The sequence below is a fragment of the Saccopteryx leptura genome, chromosome 4 (assembly GCF_036850995.1).
Source record: "Saccopteryx leptura isolate mSacLep1 chromosome 4, mSacLep1_pri_phased_curated, whole genome shotgun sequence".
In the NCBI taxonomy this organism is placed as follows: Eukaryota; Metazoa; Chordata; class Mammalia; order Chiroptera; family Emballonuridae; genus Saccopteryx; species Saccopteryx leptura.
The window spans coordinates 213,315,233-213,340,190 of record NC_089506.1 but is presented as its reverse complement, the minus strand read 5'-3'; the positions used below and the strand labels follow the sequence as shown (position 1 = coordinate 213,340,190).

Below are 24,958 nucleotides of genomic sequence, written 5' to 3'. Positions count from 1 at the left end.
TGGCAACAAAGGAGAAATATGATAAATTTCTAATGCAGGCTTAAAAACTGCCCAGGAAGTCCTGCAGTATGGCTGCCAAGTGTGTACATGTGGCCAGACTGCTGGCTCTGCCCTCCTCCCTGACCCCGCGCACCCACTGTGCTGGCCTCTGCCCTCCTCCCTGACCCCGCGCACCCACTGTGCTGGCCTCTGCCCTCCTCCCTGACCCCGCGCACCCACTGTGCTGGCCTCTGCCCTCCTCCCTGACCCCGCGCACCCACTGTGCTGGCCTCTGCCCTCCTCCCTGACCCCGCGCACCCACTGTGCTGGCCTCTGCCCTCCTCCCTGACCCCGCGCACCCACTGTGCTGGCCTCTGCCCTCCTCCCTGACCCCGCGCACCCACTGTGCTGGCCTCTGCCCTCCTCCCTGACCCCGCGCACCCACTGTGCTGGCCTCTGCCCTCCTCCCTGACCCCGCGCACCCACTGTGCTGGCCTCTGCCCTCCTCCCTGACCCTGCGCACCCAACGTGTTCTCAGCAACCACACTTCCTGCCCACAGATCTCAGGCCCACCTCTTAGATGTCTCTTGGTCAATGTTTAGGACTGCAACCATCCCTGAGTTTAATTTTTATAACGTGGAACTAAATGATGATAGTTTGAAGAATTTTAAAGGGAATAAAAGAGCTACTGGAAACTATTTGTGGTGTTTATAAACTTTGAGAGACTGATAAAAGTGCAAAGTTGAAACTGACCCAAATGAACCAAAGTGATGAAAACAAGTCCTTCCTCAAACTATAAAATCTAACGGGATGTAAAAGGCACAGATTCAAATCATGGACATTTAGAAAACAAAGAAATAAATAGTACACAAAAAGGGAGCTGATGCTGAAGAATTTTCTGGAAAATGGCTTAAAGCCCATGAGTGGCCCTGGAGCCAGAGGCCTCCTGCCCACCCCTGCACCCTATACACCAAGCCTACACCGCTCTTTCCTCGCTGTAGACAAACATCTGTCACTTGGCCGTTTATATGTCTTGCTTTTGCACTTGTGTTTTGCTTATTCCTTCACCTCATGACAGTTCTATAAGTTTATGACATGCTGGAGGAAAGGAGCTCTTGTTTACCTGAAGCTTGACACAGAAGGCTTGTGTTAGAACAGAGTGACTGGGCCTGTGACCCCCATCTTGTGTGTGACTTACAGACTGTGGACATGTTCCCTTCCAGCCTTTATTTTCTGGACACCAAGCACCATATGTTTGGTGCATCTTCCATAGCTGGCAGCTCAGTCCCTGACTGGCCTCGGCTGGTGGTGCTTCAGAGGCCAGGGTCTGGAATGGAGGGCTGCCTTCCCTCCCTGCACTGGCCGGTTCAGGAAGATGCTGGTGGGATGGCACTGGATGAAGGGTCAGCTCTGTCCAGTGTAGTGTTCACCCTCTGAGGAGCAGGGACTCTCAGGATGCCCCCAGCTATACTGGAAGCCAAGACCTCAGTGCCCAATCACAGCCGGCGTTTCCCTCATGGATGGTGACAGGCGACCTTTCTGTCCATTCTGGGCAGCCTGGCAAACCCTGCTGCCAACTGTCCCTCCAGTTTCCCATTTCACTCCCACAGAAGTTCTGTGCCACGTGGGAACACGGAGATGTCACTGAGTGCTCATGAGCTCGTAGGGAAATTCGCTCTTTGGGTCAGCTGGGGCCCCTCCCTGGATAGCTCTCCCCGAAGACCCTGCAGCTTGCCCACACAAACTGCCAGACCCTCTCCTGGTTGGGATCTTGAGTTCTGGGAGTAGGGTTTGGTGACCACCTTAGACGTGGGTATTCGCATGCTGATTCCCGGCTTGAAGGCACTAATATACCCAGTCTATATTGTGCCTTGATTTTCATATCCATCATAGAAAACAGTGATTAGAAATAAAAGTGCAGGGTAAGATGAACTCGGAGAGCATGTCCACCTGGGCTTCCACTCATCCCACCGCGGTCGGGCTCCTCATGGCCCCTCACCCTCGGCGGGGGGCTGCAGGTGGGCGAAGCTCAGGAAGACTTGCTCCAGCGAGATCTGGCTCACAGAGTAGTCGTCCACTCCATACTTCTCCTTGGCCTTCTCCAGGATACCAAAGACCTTTGGGAAGCAGACAAGTTGCTGTTAACAAGCCCAGGGCCTGGCCGCTTGGCTGGTCTGAGAGTCCTGTGGCCGTAAGGGGCGGTATGGCCGCAGAGTCTACCCCTGCTCAGTCCAGCCCCCAGAGCACCCACAGGGAGTCGGCCTTGCAGGGTGAGCTGAGAGCTCAGAGGGAGGCGGGCTGTGCTAGGTGAGCAGGCCTGGGCGCTGGCTTTCCTCCTGACTCAGTGCAGAGTATGGCAAGCTGTACTCCCTCTCGGAACAAGTTTCCTCTTTTGCACCGTTTTCCAACCCAAATATTTCAGGTGTAAACTCCCAAACCTAATAGATATTAGAGTGCTAGAACAGAAACTACAAGTGATTCCTCCTTGGAAAAAGCCTGGAACCACCGCAGAAGGAGTGACTGCTGGAGGAAACTTCCCCAGCCCCCGCTGAGGCCCCTGCTCACCTTTGCCCAACTGAGGTCATCACCAGGCAGGTGGTAATGGACCATCCCTTGGTGCTCATCCTCCAGAACGCTTCCTGCACAAAGGAGAGACTGTTCTCATGAAGGCTGGGCCGAGGGCCTGGGGGCCGTGGCCTGGGCCCACAGAATCACAGACTGTCCCAGGGGTCAGGGATGTGGGACTTGGTAGAGGCAAGGCTCAGATGTCCTCTGTGCAGTGTCACACACCTGGAAAGGTCAGGTCCACAAATGCTTTGAACTCCTGCAGCGCCTCCTGCTGCCCGTCACTCCTCACCTTGGCCCGCAGGGAGTAACCACTGCCAAACTTGCTCTTGAGGTGCTGCGGGCTGCCCAGGCACTTGAACTGACCCTGCACCATGATGGCCAGCCGGGTGCACAAGGCCTCACATTCGTCCATGCTGGGGAGAGGGTGTGGAGGCCTGACACAGGGCTGGGGTATGCCGACACCCACCCTCTCTGTGTAGTTGGGAAGGGTCAACACCATATCAGGCTGTTTGTGACTCTCGTGCTCAGAGTGTGGCCATGTACCAAAGCCTGGGGATACTCCTCATGGATTCTGTGCCAGCCAATGTCAGAGCTCTCTCTCTCCACCCAGCCCAGCCCTCCCATAGCCCCCACTGTGGCTCCTCTACTGGCCCACAGAGACCCTGGCTCTACCTATGGGAGGTAATGACGATGGCCTTCCCAGATTCACGAGCCCTCGCCACGGTGTCCCAGAGCAGGCGCCGGGCCACCGGGTCCATGCCAGTGGATGGCTCATCCAGGAAGATGACCGCAGGCTCTCCAAGCAGGGCAATGCCGGTGCTCAGCTTCCGCTTGTTGCCACCGCTGGGGTGATAAGGGATGCAGGAGAGGACAAGGCTGATTACTAGCATGGCATCCTCAAGTCCCAACAGATGACAGGGCCCAGGTGAAGAGGAACAAGGGAGTGTGCCCGGAGAGCTCTCACCTCAGAGAGCTGGAGGCCCCCGAGAACGCTGTGTGCACGGGTGGGTCATTCCCACCCCCACATGGAGCAGTAACACCGTCTATGCACCTAGGGGGCTCCTGCCATGACCTGAGGCTGGCCTTACCTCCAGGAGGTGGGAACTGACAGAAGCCCCTCTCACCTGGGAGCTGCAGCTCCCAACCTGTGTGGCTGTCTAAGGGGAGGGAGACACTGACTATCCCGGGAAGACTCGTGGGTCGTCAAGTCACGGGGTGGGGGAGGGACTGAGACACAAATGCACCTGTAATTCCTGACCAGCTTGTTGGCATGTGGCTCCAGGAGCAGGCCCCGAAGTGTGTTCTCCACACAGGCACTGATGTGGCGCTCGGGGATGCCCCGAAGCCGGGCATACATGACCAGTGTCTCCCAGCCCGTCATGTGGTCCAGCAAGGCATCAAACTGGGGGCAGTAGCCAATCCGCTGTCGCACCTTGGGTTGGAAAACAGCCAGGGAGGTAACAGGGCAGAGGGAGGCTCCTCGAGGTTTCTCTTAGACAATCTGTGCAGGGTGGTCCCTCAGCCAGTACACAGGCCCTGGCGCTGACCACAGCCAAAGCTTACAAGCAGCACTTCAGCAGGGACACAGGAGCGGCCTGGCCGGCTCAGGGAGGCCACAAGTGGCCTCAATGCCCAATTGTGAGGGCTCAGAGATGGGCCAGAGCCTTGTCTACTATGGGCAGTGTGGGGGCAGGCTAGTACAAGAATGTATTGATTAGCCTGACAAGGTGGTGGCACAGTGGATAGAGTGTCAGCCTGGGACGCAGAGGACCCAGGTTTGAAACTCTGAGGTTGCCAGCTTGAGCAAGTGGTCAATGGTTTGGCTGGAGCCACCCCTGACCCCTGGCCAAGGCACATAAGAGAAAGCAATTGGTGAACAACTAAGGGCCCACAACAAAGACTTGATGTTTCTCATCTCTCTCCTTTCCTGTCTGTCTGTCCCTCTCTCTGTCTCTCACTTAAAAAAAAAAAAGAATGTATTGATTATACAGAGTGATCATCACAAAAATATCTCTTGGCGTATCATCTGTTCATTCATTCATCGGACATTTAACAAACATCTAACATATGCTAGGACTTTCTTTCTTCTCCCTCTAATGACAGAGGTTTGGGGGCAATGCCTTTGCAGTGCGACATCCCCTAGTCAGATGGCCACACTAATCAGAGCCAGGAGGCCACACAGCTACTGCTATCCCCCCCCCCCACCTTCAGCAGCTGTCTGGGGACAGGTAAGCCTGAAGTCTGTGGATTCCAAAGACCGAGTTTCTTTTCTTTATCGTCCTTGGGGTTCTTATGCTTCCAGCATTTGTGTTTACTCAGTCTGGGAGAATTTTTAGCTATTACCTTGTCAATGATTATCTTTCTCTCATTTTCTCCTTTCCTGCTGGAACTCAGATTAAATGTACTCAGGACTTCTCACCCTTTTCTCCATTTTCTAGATTACATCTATAGTTTTCTCTTTCCTCCATATATTTTCAGGTGTGTTTATTTCTTTAAACACAGTAAACACAGCTTTTTATAATCTGGGTCTGGCAACTGCAAATCTAAAGTGGTGGGACCCCTCTCTGTCTCTTTCTCTCCTCTCCCCAAAATGAATAAATAAAATCTTAAAAACTATATATTCTAAAGTGGTGGGACCCTCGTGTCTGCAGATTCTAGCCCCAGGGACTGTCTGCTTTGTTTGTTTAGTTGTGTACTCCTCATAGGCCTTAAAACACTATTTGGGGTGTTCTTAGAAACCCAGGACAAAGGCCTTCCTCCAGAGCGGGTGTGAGCGGCAGTCAGGCCCCGCTGCCAGTTCAGGAAATGAGGTCACTCCCAGACACGGGCTCTTCTCCATTCCTTGTCCTGCTCTGCTCAGCACACAGGGAACCTGCCAGGCAATCCCCAGGGGTAGGGGAGCAGGAGGGTGGCCCGGTTCATTCTTACCCTGAGAGACAGCCTTTGCAGTTCAACTCCACGTGGGGGAAGTCTATTACAACCCTAGCATGGGGCCCTGGACCTTTGTTTCTGCTGTCTTCATTCAGCAAGGCCCCTACACCCATGCCCACTGCATAGAACACAGCGGCCCCCTGTGCCTCTCAGGGCTCCTGGATTTCAGTCCGAGTTCCTCACCATGCTGTGTGCACCTCCTTATTCTTACCACCATATTTACCCGGTTATTGTCATCGATGTTTATCCGGCTTTTGATGCTCGGAGCATGGCTGGTCCGAATAGCCCCGGGGACCATTACTGTAAATCTCCGCGCACAGACTGGAGAGAGCCTATTCTTTTGAGCAGGGCAGCGTGCTGTGAGCACCATGCCCACCAGGTCCAGTGAGACAGCTTTTCTGGGAGAGGCCCAGTCTCGGCCCCTCAGCCGGGCCTGGGCCCTCCCAGCCTAGGAGGCTCTTATCTTCCTATCCTTTCTCTCTTCCCGATCCCTGGCTTGGCTCTGCTCACAGACACTGCCTCATCCTGCTGTCCACTTCCTGAGCCAGAGAAGAGCTGCATCCCTGCCTCCAGGGTGCCCCCTCTTCCCGCCTTCCCAGTGGCACCCACCTTCCCGATATCTGAGCTGATGCTGTAGCCACCAACGAAGGCGTCCCCAGAAGTGATGGTCTCCTCCCCAGTCAGCATTTTGAAAGTGGTGGTTTTCCCGGCTCCGTTGAAACCCAGCAGCCCGAAGCACTCTCCTTTCTGGACTGCAAGGGAGATCTTGTCCACAGCAAAGAGGGGCATCTGTTGCTCATACACCTGTTAAGTTCCAGAGAGGAATGGACGGGGAGGCAGGGGTCCAGCCTCTGGGCAGCTGGGCACTGGGGGCAGATCAGGTGCCAGCGGAGTGTAGCCGCCTTACCTTGCAGAGCTCCTTGATGACCAGAGGTGTGTCCAGTGCGGAGTCCAGGTTGGGGGCCAGGATGCGGTTCCTCTCATCTGCCACGTCCTGGTCCTCAGGAAGTGCTGATGGACGGGTGTTCATTCCCATCTAATTGTTCCAGAAAAAGACCACGAGGCGTGAGCTCCAGCCCCAGAGGTCCTTTTCTATGGGAGAAGAGGCTGAGGTCTCTGAGACAGCTCTCCTAGTCCAGCCTACCTGCTCAGACTCAGACCTTTCACAGGGAGAGTGGCAGGGTGGGGGCAGGGAGCCAGAGAGGCTGAAATGAACACAGAGCAGACACCAACTGCCTGAGGAACAAGGACCATGCAAGACTGGTGGACAGCAACCTCTGCGCTTCGAGATGATGATCTTTGAGCCAACCGAACAATCTGACCAGAGCAAGAAGCCTTATTATTTAGAGAAGCCAATTTGCTCTGGGTTGATCTGTGCATCCAATGTCATCTCAGCAGGTTTTGTTTGTGGGATGTATGAGTCATACCCGACGGTGCCTCTCAGCACTGCCCCTCTTGAGACCAAGGACCCCAAGGTCTCAGGAGGACTGTGTCCCTGACCCCCAGGCTGAAGCATATAGCCCAGCCATTGCTGAGTGCTGAGGCCGTCCCTGTGAGCAGGCGCAGCTGGAGAAAGCCTGGCCTAGCTGGACAGGCCGCCTGGTGCAGCTGCAGGAGCCACTCACCAGCTCCCTCCTCCTCCGAAAGGCCCAGATGCAGGTCTTCAGCCTCCACAGCAGGTTGGTCTCAATGAGGAAGAGCAGGGTGAGGTAAGCAAACCCTGAGGCAGCCAGGGAGGTCAGGAACCTGCCGATCCCCGGGGCCCTCCATGAGTAGAAGTTCTCCTGGTATTGGATGTCTGTGGACAGAACGGAGGGTGCTGCACCTGCGTCCCCTACTGCCCTTCCTCCTCTACTGGGGCGCCAGCCTACGTCCCTCTCTCCAGGCCCACCAAGCACCTATACCCTAGCCCTCTACATGGAAGCTGGGGAGGTACAGGGTCCATTCATCTTAAGAGGGTACATCCCACGTTTGTCACTACCACACAAGAGCCCCAAACACTTCCTGCATTTGGGGCAGTTTCACCTTGCAAGGGGCAGCTATGACAAGTGACTGAGTCATGCCCTCACTCCCACAGACACTCACTTCCTTGCTTGGGGACTGCATTGAGACATAAAGACAGTAAGAGGTGCCTCCCTCTCCCTGTCCCCTTGCTGGTCTATGAAGAAAGGGGTAGGGACCGAGCAGACTGAGCCTGCCAGTGGAATGGATGCACAGGGCTCTGCAGACATGACAACTAAACTGCCTGCTAAAGACTGTTCCAGGTACAGAAAGGGTCTGCAGTGTGATGAATCCTGCTGCTCAGAAAGACATCCATGTCTTACCCCCTGAACCTTCGAATGAGCTTACTTAGACATAGGGTTTTTGCAGGTGTAATCAGTTAAGGATTTCAAGGCAAGATCCTGGGTTTAGGCTGAGCCTTACATCCACTGACACATGTCCTTACAAAAGAAAGGGGAGGGAGATTTGAGATACAGAGACAGATGGAGAAAGCCACATAAAGGTAGAAAAGGAGACTGGAGTGATGGTGGGAACTGGTGGGATCAGGTGGTCAAGGAGGCAGGGGAGGAGTAACCCATCCAAGTCATGGTGGGGCTGGCGATGGGGAACTCCAGAAGGAGTGCCTAGGCTGGTCTTACAGCGATTTAGGGGTCAGCCAGGCAGGCAGGAAGAAGAGCATATTATTGGGGGGGTGAACACAAGTATTCTGAAGATCTGCTTCCTGCACACACCTGGGGTGTCTCACTCCTGGGCCCAGGAGCCTGCCCTGCCATGCCATGGCCCCAGCTCTCTCCAGAGGGGCCCCTGTGCAGAAACAAGGCTCCTGGGGATGCCCTGGCTGGTCCTGGGGAGAAAGCGGAGAAAAGGGGTTGCCCGTGGGAGCCAACACTCACTGTATTTCCTGCAGTAGTGAGCGGCCACTTGGGAAGAGGTGCAGTACCGCCTGGTCTCATAGTTCTCATAAAAGCTGCTGACTGCCATCCCCAAACAGTGGTTGGGCAGCACCAGGAATATGCGGTCCAGAGTTCTAGAAAGTTCTTCCAATTTTACCGCTGTGGGGAGAAGGCACAGACCAGTGAATACAGGAGGACATACCACACCTGCCTCCAAGGACAGATCAAACCAGGGAAGGCGGGTCCCCGATGTTCCCTATGCACTGTGTGCGGGCCAGGGCATCTAGCTGGGTGTCCTCCACAGGTCGGCCTAGGCCTTCCGGGGACACCACCTCCCAGGGGCGGCCCCACTGGCTCTGCTGAAAATACAAGCGGGTGCTGCTGGAGTGTGGTCTGGCCCAGTGCCTGTACCAAGACCACCCCCCACCCCTCCACCTCCACACTGGGGCAGAGAGGCGCCATGGGTGCCCGGGCTGTGGGGAGCAGGGGGCGGTCTCCAGGCTCCCACCTGGGATGCGCATGATGGTGACCATGAGGAAGGTGGCGATGCCTGACAGGATGTTGAATATGGTCAGTCTCGTGTAGGCAGTGGCCGCCCCCGAGAAAAAGAAGTTCATCAGATACATGAGGGGGATGATGGCCCAGCCGTAGAGCATGAGCAGCAGCAGGGTGTCGGCCACGTGGCCGTCCCGTGTGAAGGCATGCACATCAAAGGCTTTGAACACCACCTGCAGCGGCACAGAGAGGGTGGCTTGGTATGCCTGCAGAGCAACGCAGGAGCCCAGGCCCATCAGCCCTACAGGCCGAGTCGTCCCCCATGGTGGCTTTCAGCCCTGGGATCTTCCTGATGAGGTCGCCCTTCTTTCCTCTGCTGTCAGAACGGTCACCAGGGCACCTGGCCCCAGGGCCCTGCCTTACCAAAGGGGGGGCAGAAGCTGGGGGCGTGGAGACCAACAAGGGGGGCTGCCTGGCATTCCCAATTGGAATCAGGGCTGAGCTGCCAGCGTGTATCCCGGGCTGGTTTTGGTCTGTGCAGAGAAGGGTCCCAGTACCCGCTGCGGCCCTCACCAGCAGCAGCAGACTGGGGACGAGGAAGGAGATGAGATCCCACAGCAGAGCTGAGAGCCAGAAAGTGGCCACGTGGACGCCACTCACAAACTGGACATGCTTGGCCTGGACAGCCCTCTCGCTGACCGCCAGGATGGAAAATGTGCTGGCCAAGAATGCCATGGCGAAGAGCAAGTTGAGGGCGATGTCAAATCCCTTCCGGCCCCTGCGGGGGTTGGGAGGACAGGGAGGTTCAGGAATAGAGGATAGTGCTTCTGTTCACCTGGGGGGTTGGGTCCTTGGTCACTACCATTCAAAGCATGCGATGCAGAGGCCTAACCACTAAAGGGGGTTAAGAGAGAATGCCAGAGCTGGGGGGGGGGGCATCTCAGAACCAGGAAAACCGCACTCCTCAAGAATAGCTCCTCCACTGGATTTCCTTTCCCCAATGATGGCAGTGCCACTCTCCTAGTTGCCTTAATCTGTCCCCTGTGCCACCCACTTCCTACACACACTCCGGTATCAGTCTGCCTTGCCCACATCTGAGAGCCCTCTGCCTAGTTCTCTCTGTTCTGCCTTTGCCAGACCCCATTATTGGGTCACATACATTCTACATTCGGTTGCTAGCAATACCTTCTACAAACTAGCTTTGATGGCATTATTCTCTTGCTTAAAAACCTTCTGACCGGCCCTGGCCGGTTGGCTCAGTGGTAGAGCGTCAGCCTGGCGCGTGGAAGTCCTGGGTTTGATTCCCGGCCAGGGCACACAGGAGAAGCACCCATCTGCTTTTCCACCCCTCCCCCTCTCCTTCCTCTCTGTCTCTCTCTTCCCCTCCCGCAGCCGAGGCTCCATTGGAGCAAAGATGGCCCAGGCACTGAGGATGGCTCCTTGGCCTCTGCCCCAGGCGCTAGAGTGGCTCTGGTCGCAACAGAGCGACGCCCCGGAGGGGCAGAGCATCGCCCTCTGGTGGGCATGCGGGGTGGATCCCGGTCGGGCGCATGCGGGAGTCTGTCTGACTGCCTCCCCGTTTCCAGCTTCAGAAAAATACAGGGAAAAAAAAACCAAAAAACCTTCTGACCACTTCAATACATGGTACTGGAAACAGCCGGGTATTAATTGACACTAAAAGGGAATGCAGTACGGACACCTGCTACAACATGGATGGAAATGAAGGAAGCCAGTCATGAAAGGCTACATATTATATCATTCCATTTATATAAAATGTTCAAAACAGGCAAATACATGGGGACAGAAAGTAGACTAGCAGCTGCTAGGAGATGGAGGAGAGAGGAATGGACAGTGACTGCCTGAGGTCACAGGTTGTCTTTTTGGGGTGATGACACATCCAATAAAATTATATTGTAGTACAACAGGTACATGAAAAAATGCTCAACATCCCTAATAATCAGGGACATGCAAATCAAAACCACAATGAGATATCACCTCACACCTGTTAGAATGCCTATTATTAAAGAGATAAGAAATACTAAGCATTAGTGAGAATGTGGGTTAAAGGGAACCCTTTTGCACTGTTGATGGGAATGCAAATCGGTGCAGCCACTATGTAAAACAGTGTGAAGTTTCCTCAAAAAATTAAAAATAAGAACAACCATATGATCCAGTGACTTCTCTGGGTATTTACACATAGGAAACGAAAACACTAACTCAAAAAGATATCTGTACACCCATGTTCATAACAGCATTATTTCCAATAGCGAAGGTGGAAACAACCTAAGTGTCCATGGATCAGTGGATTAAAAATGTTATATATATATCAAACTATTACTCAGATATAACAAAGAAGGAAACCCTGCCATTTGTGACATGAATTGAGGGATTATGCTATGTGAAATAAATCAGACAGAAAAAGACAAATATGGCATGATCAAACTTACATGTGGAATCTGAAAAGAGAAAATTAACAAAATTGGTAGATACAGAAAACAGACTGGTGGGTGCCAGAGGTCGGGCATGGGCACAGTGGGTGACGGGGTCAAAGGTGCAAACTTCCAGTTATAAAATATGTAAGTTATGGAGATGTAATGTACAGCATGGTGACCATGGTTAATAATACTGTACTGCATTACATATTTTAAAGCTGCTAAGAGAGTAAATTTTAAAAGTTCTTATCAGCCCTGGCCGGTTGGCTCAGCGGTAGAGCGTCGGCCTGGCATGCGGGGGACCCGGGTTCGATTCCCGGCCAGGGCACATAGGAGAAGCGCCCATTTGCTTCTCCACCCCCCTCCTTCCTCTCTGTCTCTCTCTTCCCCTCCTGCAGCCAAAGCTCCATTGGAGCAAAGATGGCCCGGGCGCTGGGGATGGCTCCTTGGCCTCTGCCCCAGGCGCTAGAGTGGCTCTGGTCATGGCAGAGCGACGGCCCGGAGGAGCAGAGCATCGCCCCCTGGTGGGCAGAGCGTTGCCCCTGGTGGGCGTGCCGGGTGGATCCTGGTTGGGCGCATGCAGGAGTCTTTCTGACTGTCTCTCCCCGTTTCCAGCTTCATAAAAATACAAAAAAAAAAAAAAAAAAGTTCTTATCACAACCTGACCAGGTGGTAGCACAGTGGATAGAGCATTGGCCTAGGACACTGAGGACCCAGGGTCAAAACCCCAACGTCGCCAGCTTGAGTGTGGGTTCACTGGCTGAGCGTGGGATCATAGACATGATCCCATGGTCACTGGCACGAACCCAAAGGTCGCTGGCTTAAGCAAGGGGTCACTGGCTCGGCTGGAGCCCCCTCAGTCAAGGCACATGTGAGAAAGCAATCAATGAACAACTAAGGTGCCACAACTATGAGCTGATGCTTATTATCTCTCTTCCTTCCTGCCTCTCTCTCTCTCTTTCATTAAACAAAACAAAAGTTCTTATCACAAGAAGAAAATTTTATAACTATGTATAAAATGTTAAGGGTTGTTAACTAGATTTTTTTGTGGTGGTCATTTCTCAATATGTGTATCAAATCATCCAAACTAAATTAATGTTATATGTCAATTATCTTAAAAAATTACATTGTGATGATGGCTTCATGACTGTGAATATACTAACAATCATACAATTGTATATACTATAACGGATATTTTTTTTTCTACAGAGACAAGAATCACAGAGCAGGATAGATAGGGCAGACAGACAGGAACGGAGAGAGATGAGAAGCATCGATCATCAGTTTTTCGTTGTGACAGCTTAGTTGTTCATTGATTGCTTTCTCATATGTGCCTTGACCGTGGAGCTACAGCAGACCAAGTAACCCTTTGCTCAAGCCAGCGACCTTGGGTCCAAGCTGGTGAGCTTTGCTCAAACCCGATAAGCCCGCGCTCAAGCTGGTGACCTCGGGGTCTTGAACCTGGGTCCTTCACATCCCAGTCTGATGCTCTATCCACTGCACCACCACCTGGTCAGGCTAACAGGGATATTTTATAGGTGAATTATATTTCCTAAGCTTTTATTTTTTTAAATTAATTTATTTATTTATTTTTATTTTTTTAATAAAGATTTTTTAAAATTTATTCATTATAGAGAGGAGAGAGAGAGAGAGAGAGAAGGGGGGAGGAGCAGGAAGCATCAACTCCCATATGTGCCTTGACCAGGCAAGCCCAGGGTTTTGAACCGGCAACCTCAGTGTTTCCAGGTTGACACTTTATCCACTGCGCCACCACAGGTCAGGCCAATTTTTAAATTTTTTATACAGGGACAGAGATAGAGTCAGCGAGAGGGATAGATAGGGACAGACAGACAGGAATGAGAGATGAGAAGCATCAATCATCAGTTTTTCATTTCGACACCTTAGTTGTTCATTGATTGCTTTCTCATATGTGCCTTGACCACGGGCCTTCAGCAGACTGAGTAACCCCTTGCTCGAGCCAGTGACCTTGGGTCCAAGCTGGTGAGCTTTTGCTCAAACCAGATGAGCCTGTGCTCAGGCTGGCGACCTCGGAGTTTCGAACCTGGGTCTTCTGCATCCCAGTCCGTCTCTCTATCCACTGCGCCACAGCCTGGTCAGGCTTATTTCCTAAACTTTTTTTTTTTTTTTGTATTTTTCTGAAGCTGGAAACGGGGAGAGACAGTCAGACAGACTCCCGCATGGGCCCGACTGGGATCCACCCGGCACGCCCACCAGGGGCGATGCTCTGCCCACCAGGGGGCAATGCTCTGCCCCTCCGGGGGGTCGCTCTGCCGCGACCAGAGTCACTCTAGTGCCTGGGGCAGAGGCCAAGGAGCCATCCCCAGCGCCCGGGCCATCTTTGCTCCAATGGAGCCTTGGCTGCGGGAGGGGAAGAGAGAGACAGAGAGGAAGGGGGGGGGAGGGGTGGAGAAGCAAATGGGCGCTTCTCCTATGTGCCCTGGCCGGGAATCGAACCCGGGTCCCCCGCACGCCAGGCCGACGCTCTACCGCTGAGCCAACCGGCCAGGGCCTATTTCCTAAACTTTTAAAACAAAGATTCCTGTTGTCTGGTCCACTCTTATCACACTAAGCTTGAACCTGCCCTGCCTGACCTCCAGATCTCCTAGTTCAGAGTCCATCAGGAGGCAGCTGCTCTCTCGGTGCCCACAGCACACACAGCTCCTGCCCGGAGGCGCTGAGGACTGCCTCGGTCTGAACCTGTTCTCTCTGCCCCCCCCCCCCCAAATCAGACGGTCTCTTGATGTCTCAATCAAGGGGAAGCCTCTCCCTAGCACCTTGTGTATCATTTCAAAGCCCTGCCATCTGCTCCATCACAAGTATATTTATCGTTGTGCTTGTTTCTGGTGTACCAAGGAAATCAAACGGCTGCCATGATGCCTCTTCTTGTGGGGTAGTGGAGGGAGAAGACACAGGGCATGGCCCAGGGAACAGCCTGGAATGGGGTGGGGGGGAGATGAACCCTCTTCTCCCATTAATTAGCTGCCCTGAAGTGCAGTGACTGTTCTGAAGTGAACTGATTTTCTTGGCATCCTCTGGATAGTCCTAGAGTTTTGGGAGCTCTGTGACAGGGGTGAGGGACAGTCCTGTACACATGATGGCCTGACAAGGCCTAAGGAGAAAGATGCCTCCTAGGCTCCCTGACTCGAGGCCACCAAGGGGCAAGAACTCCTGAGCTCGCTGCGTTCTGCTGTCCTCACTCACATGCCCAGCCAGGCACGGCCCCGAGCATGAGTGAGTGCTGGGGTTCCTTGGGGATGTGGCCGGCAGGACCTGGCTGCAGATTTGGGAAGAGGTTACAGACACCCTCAAAATCTTCAGGAGCTCCCCACAGGGATAAAGTCTCACCAGCTTATGTGTTATCAAAGAAAAGGGTGAGTACGGAGGGCTGAGAAAGATGTGGAGTAAGGATTCCCTAGCCAAGAACCAGAAGCTTCCCGAGGGCAGAAACTCGGCTTCATTCACCTCCATGGTTCTTGGTGGCCCCTGGTGGTGCCAAGGCGGTCCGTTCTGATGATGGTCCTGACAGGAAGGGGCAAGGGCCTGATCTGATGGGGACAGGGTCCTGCCGGGGGACAGGGATGGTGGGGCAGCACACGTACTCATTGAACTGGTCCTTGGCAGCCTGCAGTGTGCTCCGGGGCTGGGGGTAGTTGGAGACTGTGATGGAGGCCTGAGGGCCACACAGCATCTTGAACAGGAGGTTGTCCACAAGGGCCAGTGCAGTGGCCGGGGAGTGGTATGCCTGGTTGTTGAACAAAGCAGTGACAACTGTCCGCTCGCCGACATCTCTGAAGGATGCTGCCACCAGGCACCGCTCGTTAAAGCCTCCCCCCTCCACTGAGGCCCTGAAAATCAGGAACTCCTCCAGGTCACCTGGGGGGCAACGACAGAGTCAGCAGTGTGGACCACTGGCTCCCATGGCCCACACTTTAGGGCGCTCTGAAGGCCTGGGAGAACCATGGGAAGGACAGCCATCTTCCACGTGCACACTGTCCACGGGTCATTCCACCCTGCACACAGGCTCACTGCTCGGGCCTTGCTTCTCACTCAGCTGTAAAATGGGTACAGTGATGACACCTACACTGCAGGTCCCAAGGGTCAGCGAGGGGACAGGGACATATCAGTCACTCCTAGAACTGATATTTATAATGGCTTCCATCAAGGCCTGCTGTCATTACCTAAGGAAAGAGGTCAAATGATTTTAAGTACAATATGATAAAATCATACAGTGAGGTGGTCAGAAACAAGAGGCCCACACTCAGTGAGGGAGCAGGCAATGTAAACTTCCAGATGGAATCAGGCCGGAGCATCTGTGGCAGCCTCCTCGATCGCACAGAGCCACTGTGCACCATGGGAACCCCACAATCTCTGGGCCAGGATGGGTAACAGCCAGGAAGAGGCTGGGGTGCATGGGGTGACAAAGAGGGGCACCCACCACTATTTCAGTAGGGCTAGGCAGGGTCACAGTCACTCCTGTCCAGCACAGTGCCCTCTGTAGTGCAAGCCCATGCTAGGCTGCCCATACATCCAGCTAAAGGAGAACCTAATTCCGGCCAAGGTTTTGTGGCCATTCAGTATGCTGAATCTCAAAGTAGCAGGCCAGGAAGTGGGGGGAGGGGAGCAATAAAGGGGGAAAACCTTCCAGCATTGTCCCTGTAACGACAGGGATCCTACCAGCTCTAAACCCAGGGCAGTGTCCAACTGCCACCACCAGAAACATGAGATAGTTTGGGTTCTAGGATGATGGAAGAAAACACTGCATCACATTAATGGACACTGTGACCAACCTAAGCAAACAAAGAAAAGGTAACAAAAAGATCATGGAAGTTTCACATTTCATTTGAATAATCCCAAATAAATAACTTCAGGAAATGACAGCCTAGGCAAGGTTTAGCCCCAGAGATGTTGCCTTGTGTCTTTTTCTGACTCCGTACAACAATTTCCTCCCCCAGGGAAGGCCTGGCAATGTTTGGAGGCGTTTTTGGTTGTCATGATGGGGCAGAGCTGGGGGAGCAGAAGTCCTACAGTGCACAGGGCAGCGAAGAACTAACCGCCTCCAATATCTACAGTGCCCTGGTTGAGAAGCCAGACTCTGACAGCACAGCTCGGGTCCTGAGCCCCCAGGGGTGCCCCTTACCCAACACTTCACGAGGCTCCTGGCTCTCAGCCTGCAGCATGTCCTTCAAATGCTCAGATAGCTGCTGATCCAGCCGAGAGGTCCCAGGAACCGAGAAGGGCACAACGGTTCTGCCATACTCGCCCAAGGTCAGCTTCAGGATGGGGTCGTCAAAGATCTCGGAAGAGTAGTTGATGGCCAGGAGGGCCAGGGTAATGCACATCACAGGGACCAGGACCTGGGCTGCCACCATCTTCCACTCCCGCCAGCTGTATGTGGCCTTCTTCAGAAACATGGCCAAGAACTGTTGACAGCAGAGGGTGAGCTGCAGCAGAGGGGACAAGGTGACATGGCTGTCACTCAGGAGTATCTGACCAGCAACAGGTGTGATTCCCAGGAGAGGCTGGGGCCTTTGGCTGACATTTGCCCCCTAGGTCCCCTGGGCTTCTCACAGGGCTTTGGTCGATGACATGCAGGACATGTGTGCACACATCTCTGCAGGTCTTGATGTGGGCCTCAGGGGGTCTTGCAACAGCCATGGAGGCAGAACAGGCACTGTTTCCTTGTCACAGGACATTAGGGGGCTGGCTGCGACCCCACAGCTCCCCTGCCAAGGCCTCTGCCTCCCCGCTGCTCCTGGTATGAGGACCCCAGCCGCACGTGCAGATGAACAAACGTCCCTCAGCTGCCCATATTCCCCGACCTCACCCCTTCACTGTCTTCAGTGTGGGGAGTGCCACAGGGACCAGTCCCCGGGTCTGCCATATGCTGGCCGCGTGAACTTGGCTCAGTTTCCTGTCTATAAAATGGGACCAGTCCTGCCTCCACCTCACCAAATGCCGGCTCACAGGAAGAGCACTGTTAGCATGATAAGCAAAGATTCGCTCTTATTCATGAGTGGCCAATTTAGAATACTAAGAAGTTAAAATTGCTCAGTAAAAATGGTCCAAGTTTTCCTTTCCCTGCCAACCCATGGGAGCATATATAGCATGAGCTATAATCTGCCCTCTTCCTGGCACCTGCTTCTCCTGAAGTCCACATCTATCCCCACACACCCGTACCCCCTGGGGTTTAGGAGTGTCTCCCCCCTGTGCTGCCTGACTGCAGCCCCAGCACTCACCCCTGTGTTGAGCTTGATGGCGGTGCACTCCTCCTCGATCAGGGCACCGATGCCGTCGGTCGGGTCCATAATCCCGCACAGGTTGCTGTCCACTGCCCAGTCGCTTGCCCGCCTCTCATGCTGGTACTGCAGGGCAGGCAGCTGGATGGCCTGGATGTCCATGCTGGTATCTACCAGCTTGCCGACCCTGCACCAAAACACATGAGTCCCGCCTGACCAGGTGGTGGGGCAGTGGATGGAGTATCGGCCTGGAATGCTAAGGACCCAGGTTCAAAACCTCGAGGTTGCTGCCTTGAGCAGAGGTTCATCTGGTTTGAGTGTGAGATCATAGACATGACCCCATGGTTGCTAGCTTGAGCCCAAAGGTCACTGGCTTGAAGCCCAAGGTTGCTAGCTTGAACCCAAGGTTGCTGGCTTGAGCAAGGGGTCTCTGGTTCAACTGGAGCCCCCCTAGTCAAGGCACACATGAGAAAGCAATCAATGAACAACTAAGGTGCCGCAACTGTGAATTGCTATTTCTCATCTTTCTCTCTTCCTGTCTGTCCATCTCTCTCTCTCTTGCTAAAAAACAAAAACAAAAAACCACACAAGTCCTGACCATAACTAGGCTCCCAGGGAGGGAGAAGCTATTCCACAGAGAAGGGAATTAGAGAGGAAAAGAGGGCATCTGTCAGAAGTACTAAAGTAGAATGCCATCAGGTTCATCAGCTGGTTTGTCCATCAATAATCAATAAATATCTCTAGAATAAAGCTACTGCAGCCAAGGCAAGTCCAGGAGAGAGGGACAAGCAGATAGGACCCTGTCCATGGGGATCCCAGTGTCATGGGGAAACTGACCAAGGTCAGCAATTATAACCAAGGCTTTCCAGAGGGACAGAGGCTTGGGGTATGATAGCTGTACTGTGTTTATATTTATTCATTCTGTGACCTGCTCTAGGCCACTGGTTCTTAAGGCAAAATATCTACCTCACATTCCATTTTTGCATTTCTAGTTCTTAGTGCTATATTTGCCAAATAAGTATTCCACAGATGTCTAATACATGTGTCAGTTGTACTGAGCTCACCCTGCAGTTCTGAGGATCTGAATGCTAAATTTCACATCTTCATTATGGAAGGAGACATGCTCTGGACTACTATCTAAACCGAGAGGAGTTTGGCAAGCCTGTTACTGCCATGGTGCTCCTGGGCAGGACCCCAGGGGAAGCACATACACTCCCTACAGGATTGGAACACAGCTGCTCTCCTCTTCCTAAATTGCTGTGCATGTCAGAAACCTCAGCAGGTTTGTGCAGGTATTAATAAGAGAGTCACGATTTGTACTCGGGCTCTGACAGCTGGCCCACTGCTCTGCTTCCACCCTCAGATGGGTATTAGAGATGATAATTGAGGAGACTGCTTTATCGCTACACTTTTAAAAAATCATCCACATTGCTGAGTCCTAGACTAAGGGAAACAGGAAACACATAGTCACTGACCGTAAGAAGACTTCCTCCATGGTGGTGACAGAGGCCCCAAAGCTGGCGATGCCCAGCTCCTTCTGCTTCTTCTCCAGTTTAGCAAAAAGACTTTCAAACCTGAAAAGAGAGCCCAAGTGCTGAGTCCCTTCTCAGTGACTTTCCAGACAATTCATTCCTAAATAATCACCTCCATGTAGGATGGGAGAAAGGCAAAGGAAGTGAGCTCCTTAAAATACCATTATAAAAAAAATAAGTCGGCCCTGGCTGGTTGGCTTAGTGGTAGAGCGTCAGCAGAGTGTGTGGATGTCCTGGGTTCAATTCCCGGCCAGGGCACATGGGAGAAGCACCCATCTGCTTCTCCACCCCTCCCCCTCTCACTTCTCTCTCTCTCTCTCTCTCTCTCTCTCTCTCTCTCTCTCTCTTCCCCTCCTGCATTCATGGGTCTCTTGGAGCGAGTTGGCCCCAGGCACTGAGGATGGCTCCATGGTTTCTATCTTAGGCGCTAAGAGCTCAGTTGCTGAGAAACAGAGCAAGGGCTACAGGTGGGCAGAGCATCACCCGCTACTGGGCTTGCCAGGTGGCTCCCAGTCTGGGTGCATGCGGGAGTCTGCTCTGCCTCCCCTTCCCTCCCCTCACTGAATAAAAAAAAATAAAAATAAGTTACTTTTTGTTCCTTGACCCCCTCATCCCCTGCCATGTAACATCTTGTGAATACAAAGGCATTCTTTGATAGTATACACCTATGTGAGATGGAAATGTAGAAAGGAAAGGCTCTTAGCATAAATAACTTTTAGCAGAACTTACTTTCTCTAAAACAAAGAGACTTTCAGCAGAACTTACTTTTTCTAAAAGACTCCCTACCCCTGGCTTTGAGGCTGGTTTCCCAGGCTGTGGACTTGAGCTAGTTCCTCAAGGTTGCAGATGTTCCTAGAATGTTTCTCCCTGAATTAATCGTATAGATAAACATTGTAAAAGAGCTTGTTTCACTGCTTTGTTTTACTGCTAGGCTTCTCCTCCTCCCCATCCCCCAATCAGTGGGTAATTTTGTCTTTAAAAGCTGACTTCAGATTGTGTTCCGGGCCACATGCTTTGACTGACTTAGGTCTCTGTGCGGTCCCCGGTTTTGAATAAAAGACTCCTTTAAATTTGAACTTTGGTGTGGAGAATGTATGTATACTCTTGCTGGTTTTGCTACAACAAGATCTCAAAACAAACCAAAAGCAATTGGTGAATGTTCATTTGATTGCAGGGCAGGGGAAAAAATTTTTAAAAAGAAATCACACAGCCTGGCCAGGCGGTGGCGCAGTGGATAGAGCGATGGACTGGGATGCAGAGGACCCAGGTTCGAGACCCCAAGGTCGCCAGCTTGAGCACGGGTTCATCTGGTTTGAGCAAAAATTCACCAGCTTGGACCCAAGGTCGCTGGCTCAAGCAAGGGGTTATTCGGTCTGCTGAAGGCCCACGGTCAAGGCACATATGGGAGGGCAATCAATGAACAACTAAGGTGTCGCAACACGCAACGAAAGACTGATGATTGATGCTTCTCATCTCTCCGTTCCTGTCTGTCTGTCCCTGTCTATCCCTCTCTCTGACTCTGTCTCTGTAAAAAAAAAAAAAAAAAAAAAAAAAAAAAAAAAGAAATCACACAAAAAAAGATATGATCCATTAAATGTAAAGTATCTGCATGGGGAAAAAATCCCACATTATTAGGCAAATACAAATTGGAAAGAGTTGCAACAAATATGGTTGATATTAAAAACATGATTTGGCCCTGGCCGGTTGGCTCAGTGGTAGAGCGTTGGCCTGGCGTGCAGGAGTCCTGGTTTCGATTCCCGGCCAGGGCACAACACCCATCTGCTTCTCCACCCCTCCCCCTCTCCTTCCTCTCTGTCTCTGTCTTCCCCTCCCACAGCCAAGGCTCCATTGGAGCAAAGTTGGCCAGGGCGCTGAGGATGGCTCCGTGGCCTCTGCCTCAGGCGCTAGAATGGCTCTGGTTGCAACAGAGCGACGCCCCAGATGGGCAGAGCATTGCCCCCTGGTGGGCATGCCGGGTGGATCCTGGTCAGGCACATGCAGGAGTTTGTCTGACTGCCTCCCCGTCTCCAACTTCAGAAAAATATAAAACAAACAAACAAAACAAAAAACCTCCCACATGATTTGAACCACATGATCCACTTACATTCAATTGAAAAAAAAATACATTTTTTCATCCTTATGCTTTCCTTAACATTTTCTTTTCTCTAGCTTATTTTATTGTATGAATATATTATATAATACATATAACATAACAAATATGAGTTAATCAACTATTTATTTATTAGTAAGGCTTCTGGTAAACAGTAGACTATTTATTAGTAGTTTAGTTTTGGGGGAATTAATATTTATATGTGGATTGTTCAAGGGTCAACTATATATAAAACACCGTGACTGATAAATGAGTAAGAGGTATAAACAAACAATATCCAGAAGAAGCAAGGCTTAAAGACTAGTAGCACTGAATATGCTCAACCTCCTGCCAGCAGGAATGGAAGAAATACAAAATGCCAGTTAAGCATATGCCATTTTCACCCATCAGATAGGTATTATAAATATATATATTTAAGCAAGAGGAGGGGAAATAGATTCCTGCATGCGCCCCAACTGGGATCCACTCAGCAACCCCCATGTGGGGCTGATGCTCGAATCAACCAAGCTATTCTCAGTGCTAAGTGCCAACACTCAAACCAACCAAGCTATCCTCACAGTCTGGGGCCAACGCTTGAACCAACTGAGCCACTGGCTGCAGGAAGGGAAGAAGGAGAGAAGGGGGAGAGAAGGAGAAGAGCAGATGGTGGCTTCTCATGTGTGCCCTGACCGGGGATCGAACCCAGGACTTCTGCATGCCTGGCCGTCGCTCTATCCTAACAGGGCCAACCAGCCAGGGCCACAAATATTTAAAAATGTACTCAAACATAACTACTGTAGAATAAAATGAACACTCTCCTATCCTACTGATAGGAAATCCAAACATACCACTTTTCTAGAAGGTAATTTGGTCCTATTTATTACCCCACTTTTGGGAATTTGTCCTAAGGGGATCACTGGAAATCTGGACACAAAGTTTTCTAGAAGGATGTTCAATAGCATTTTTTTTTTTTGGAAAACCATGAGCATGTGATAATAGCGTAGATGTTATATATAAATTATATATCCGTCAGGGAACACTATGTAGTTATTAAAACCACATTACTCAATTGGTCTTATAGCAAGATTAAATGTACTTTTAAGATTTGTGTCCCGCCTGACCAGGCGGTGGCACAGTGGATAGAGCGTCGGACTGGGATGCAGAAGGACCCAGGTTCGAGACCCCGAGGTTGCCAGCTTGAGCACAGGCTCATCTGGTTTGAGCAAAAGCTCACCAGCTTGGGCCCAAGGTCGCAGGCTCAAGCAAGGGGTTCCTCCCTCTGCTGAGTCCCACAGTCATGGCACATGTGAGAATGCAATAAACAACTAAGGTGTCACCACGAAAAACTGATGATTGATGCCTCTCATCTCTCTCTGGTCCTGTCTGTCTGTCTTTATCTATCTCTCTCTCTGTTAAAAAAAAAAAAAAAAAGATTTGTGTCCCAAAGTTTCAGAATATGAATCAAGTTTGGCTTTTTACCGCCTGAACAGGTGGTGGCACAGTGCATAGAGCATCAGACAGGGACGCAGATGACTGAGGTTCAAAACCTCGAGGTCTCTGGCTTGAGCACGGGCTGATCCGGTTTGAATGTGGGCTCACCATCTTGAGCACTGGGTTGCTGGCTTGAGCGTGGGATCATAAATATGACCCCATGATCGCTGGCTTGAGCCCAAAAGTTTCTGGCTTGAAGCCCAAGGTCACTGGCTTGAATCCAAGGTTGCTGGCTTGAGCAAGGGGTCACTCACTCTGCTGTGGCCCTCTGGTAAAGGCACATATGAGAAAGCAATCAATGAACAACTAAGGTGCCACAATGAAGAATTGATGCTTCTGATCTCTCCCCCTTCCTGTCTGTCTGCCCCTGTCTGCCCTCTCTCTTTCTCCCTGTCTTTGCCACACACACAAAAGTTTGGTTTTTCACTTCCCACACTGGTAGTCTGCTCTGTTTATGAGGCATGTGTCCATGACTCAAATTCTAAGACCAAGAGGACATACAAATTCACAGTTCAACAGAGAACTTTGGATAGGTTGCTGTGCACACTTCACCCAGTGTGATCAATGCACTGAACTTCCTTTTGAATAATCAAACACTTTTCTGTTTTTCAGGTACAAGTGAAGTTTCTCCCATCTCATTGCACAAGGAGGCCTGGCACCTTAGACCCAGCAAGCAGATTCACCAAGCAGACTGTCACAGGCCCAGGACCTGAGCGACACTCACTGGCCAGGCCTGACAGGTGCAGAGTTTGTGACTCGAAGCACGGAGCCTTCAAGGCCCACTGAGCCCCACTGTCGGACCTGTACCTATGTGCTCTCCCTGGGACACGAACCTGTGCGTGCTGTCCTTGGGGAGAATGAAGGACAGCTCTGCTCCAGCGCTGCTCTCCAGAGAGGCATTGGGGACGTGGTGGCGGACCAGCCGGGAGATGCTCTCGGCGTTGCAGTGCGGCTCCTTCACCAGGGTCATGTGGTAGCCTGCACCTGGAACACGGCGGAGCCCCACATGCGCTACCTCCCAGGGCCCCTGGCCTACCTGGGCCCTTGGGCTCATGACCGTGGTGGGCTCATGACTGTGGCAGGCTCATGGGAAAGGGGCTAGAGAGCAGGGGGCAGCTGAACCAGAATGAATGCACACTGCAACATCTCAGAGCTGTCCTGAGGGGCTTGCCTCCTGCTACCTGGCTGGGAAGAGATGCTGAAAAACTTGGGTGCTGAGCATGATAAGGAGCGGAACCCAAGCCAGACTTTGGACTTCAAGTCTCAGAGGCTGTAGTAGATACTGTCCCCAAGACCTGTTCTCCTTGCTCCTCAGTAATGGAACCCCAGGATAAAGGCTTCCTCTCCAGCCCCCAGCAGCCTGACGGTAACTACACTGGGTCACCATCTGTTTGACATGACTGTGTGCCCGCCAGAGGAAGCAGCAGAAGGAAGGTATGCAACTCCTGGGTGTGTCACGTCTTCTGTCTTTGCTCCTTCCCACTAGCAGAATGCGGATGGGACCTGGCATACTGGACCATGAGCTGCTGCCCTTGAGAAAGGAAGCCATGCCCACGTAGCAAAGAGGGTCCTGATTCCACATGCAACTCACCAGCCCTGGACCGTGTCGCAGGCCCCTTGCTGGTTGGAGAGCTCCAACGTTGGCAAATGTACTTGGTCTCTCCAAGGGCACTCTTGGCAGCCCTGGTCCTTGACTGCTGTTTCACTGGCCACTCCTAATTGTCACTCTAATGAAATCAGGACTATCTGCCCCACTTCCTTCCCTCTTCATTCTCACAATCCCCTCTGCCTGGGGCCTTGGGTCTCCCTCTAGAGGCCCCACTTCCTCCATCCAGACAGGAAGTCTAGGGAGGGTCTGTCCCTGCCTGATCTCAGGGGCCCTCCGTGGAAGTTAACACCGAGCACTTTCTTCAGTGGGCTGGTTCAGTGACACTGACCCGTGCGGAGTGGCAGTTGGGCCGCCCAGCCCGCTTCCGGCCGCCAGCACTCACCATACTTCTGTTTGAGGAACAGTGAAGATCCGCAGCACTGCAGCTCCCCCTTGGCCATGATGGCAATGCGGTCCCCGAGCAGGTCAGCCTCATCCATGAAATGGGTGGTCAGCAGGATGGTGCGGTCACTCTTCTGCTGCTGAAGGAGGTCCCAGATGGCCCTTCTGGAGATGGCATCCATGCCTGAGGTGGGCTCATCCAGCATCAGCACCTGGAGGGCAGAGAGCAGCCTTGTGACAACAGCAGAGCCGCATCCCAGGCCCAGGCTGGCTGTGCCGTCAGCCCTGTGTGGCTGGAGT

At 52.4% G+C, this 24,958-nt stretch overlaps 1 protein-coding gene across 4 annotated transcripts in view; it reads right to left on the bottom strand.

Moving 5' to 3' along the window:
- Positions 1-1,191: 1,191 nt before the first annotated feature.
- The window catches only part of ABCA3 (ATP binding cassette subfamily A member 3), a 62,344-nt gene continuing 38,577 nt past the window's right edge, over positions 1,192-24,958 (bottom strand). For all 4 annotated transcript variants that reach the window (XM_066382848.1, XM_066382850.1, XM_066382849.1 and 1 more), the window contains 17 exons: positions 24,660-24,870; positions 23,502-23,652; positions 19,032-19,130; positions 17,557-17,743; positions 16,458-16,761; positions 14,920-15,193; positions 9,441-9,645; positions 8,881-9,100; positions 8,373-8,531; positions 7,104-7,276; positions 6,386-6,514; positions 6,088-6,282; positions 3,792-3,979; positions 3,220-3,390; positions 2,770-2,960; positions 2,545-2,618; positions 1,192-2,096 (listed from right to left, as the gene is read on the bottom strand). In XM_066382848.1, coding sequence (XP_066238945.1) covers positions 1,965-2,096; positions 2,545-2,618; positions 2,770-2,960; positions 3,220-3,390; positions 3,792-3,979; positions 6,088-6,282; positions 6,386-6,514; positions 7,104-7,276; positions 8,373-8,531; positions 8,881-9,100; positions 9,441-9,645; positions 14,920-15,193; positions 16,458-16,761; positions 17,557-17,743; positions 19,032-19,130; positions 23,502-23,652; positions 24,660-24,870 — 3,063 coding nt within the window. In that variant the 3' untranslated portion in view covers positions 1,192-1,964. The remainder of the gene's footprint in view (positions 2,097-2,544; positions 2,619-2,769; positions 2,961-3,219; positions 3,391-3,791; positions 3,980-6,087; positions 6,283-6,385; positions 6,515-7,103; positions 7,277-8,372; positions 8,532-8,880; positions 9,101-9,440; positions 9,646-14,919; positions 15,194-16,457; positions 16,762-17,556; positions 17,744-19,031; positions 19,131-23,501; positions 23,653-24,659; positions 24,871-24,958) is intronic.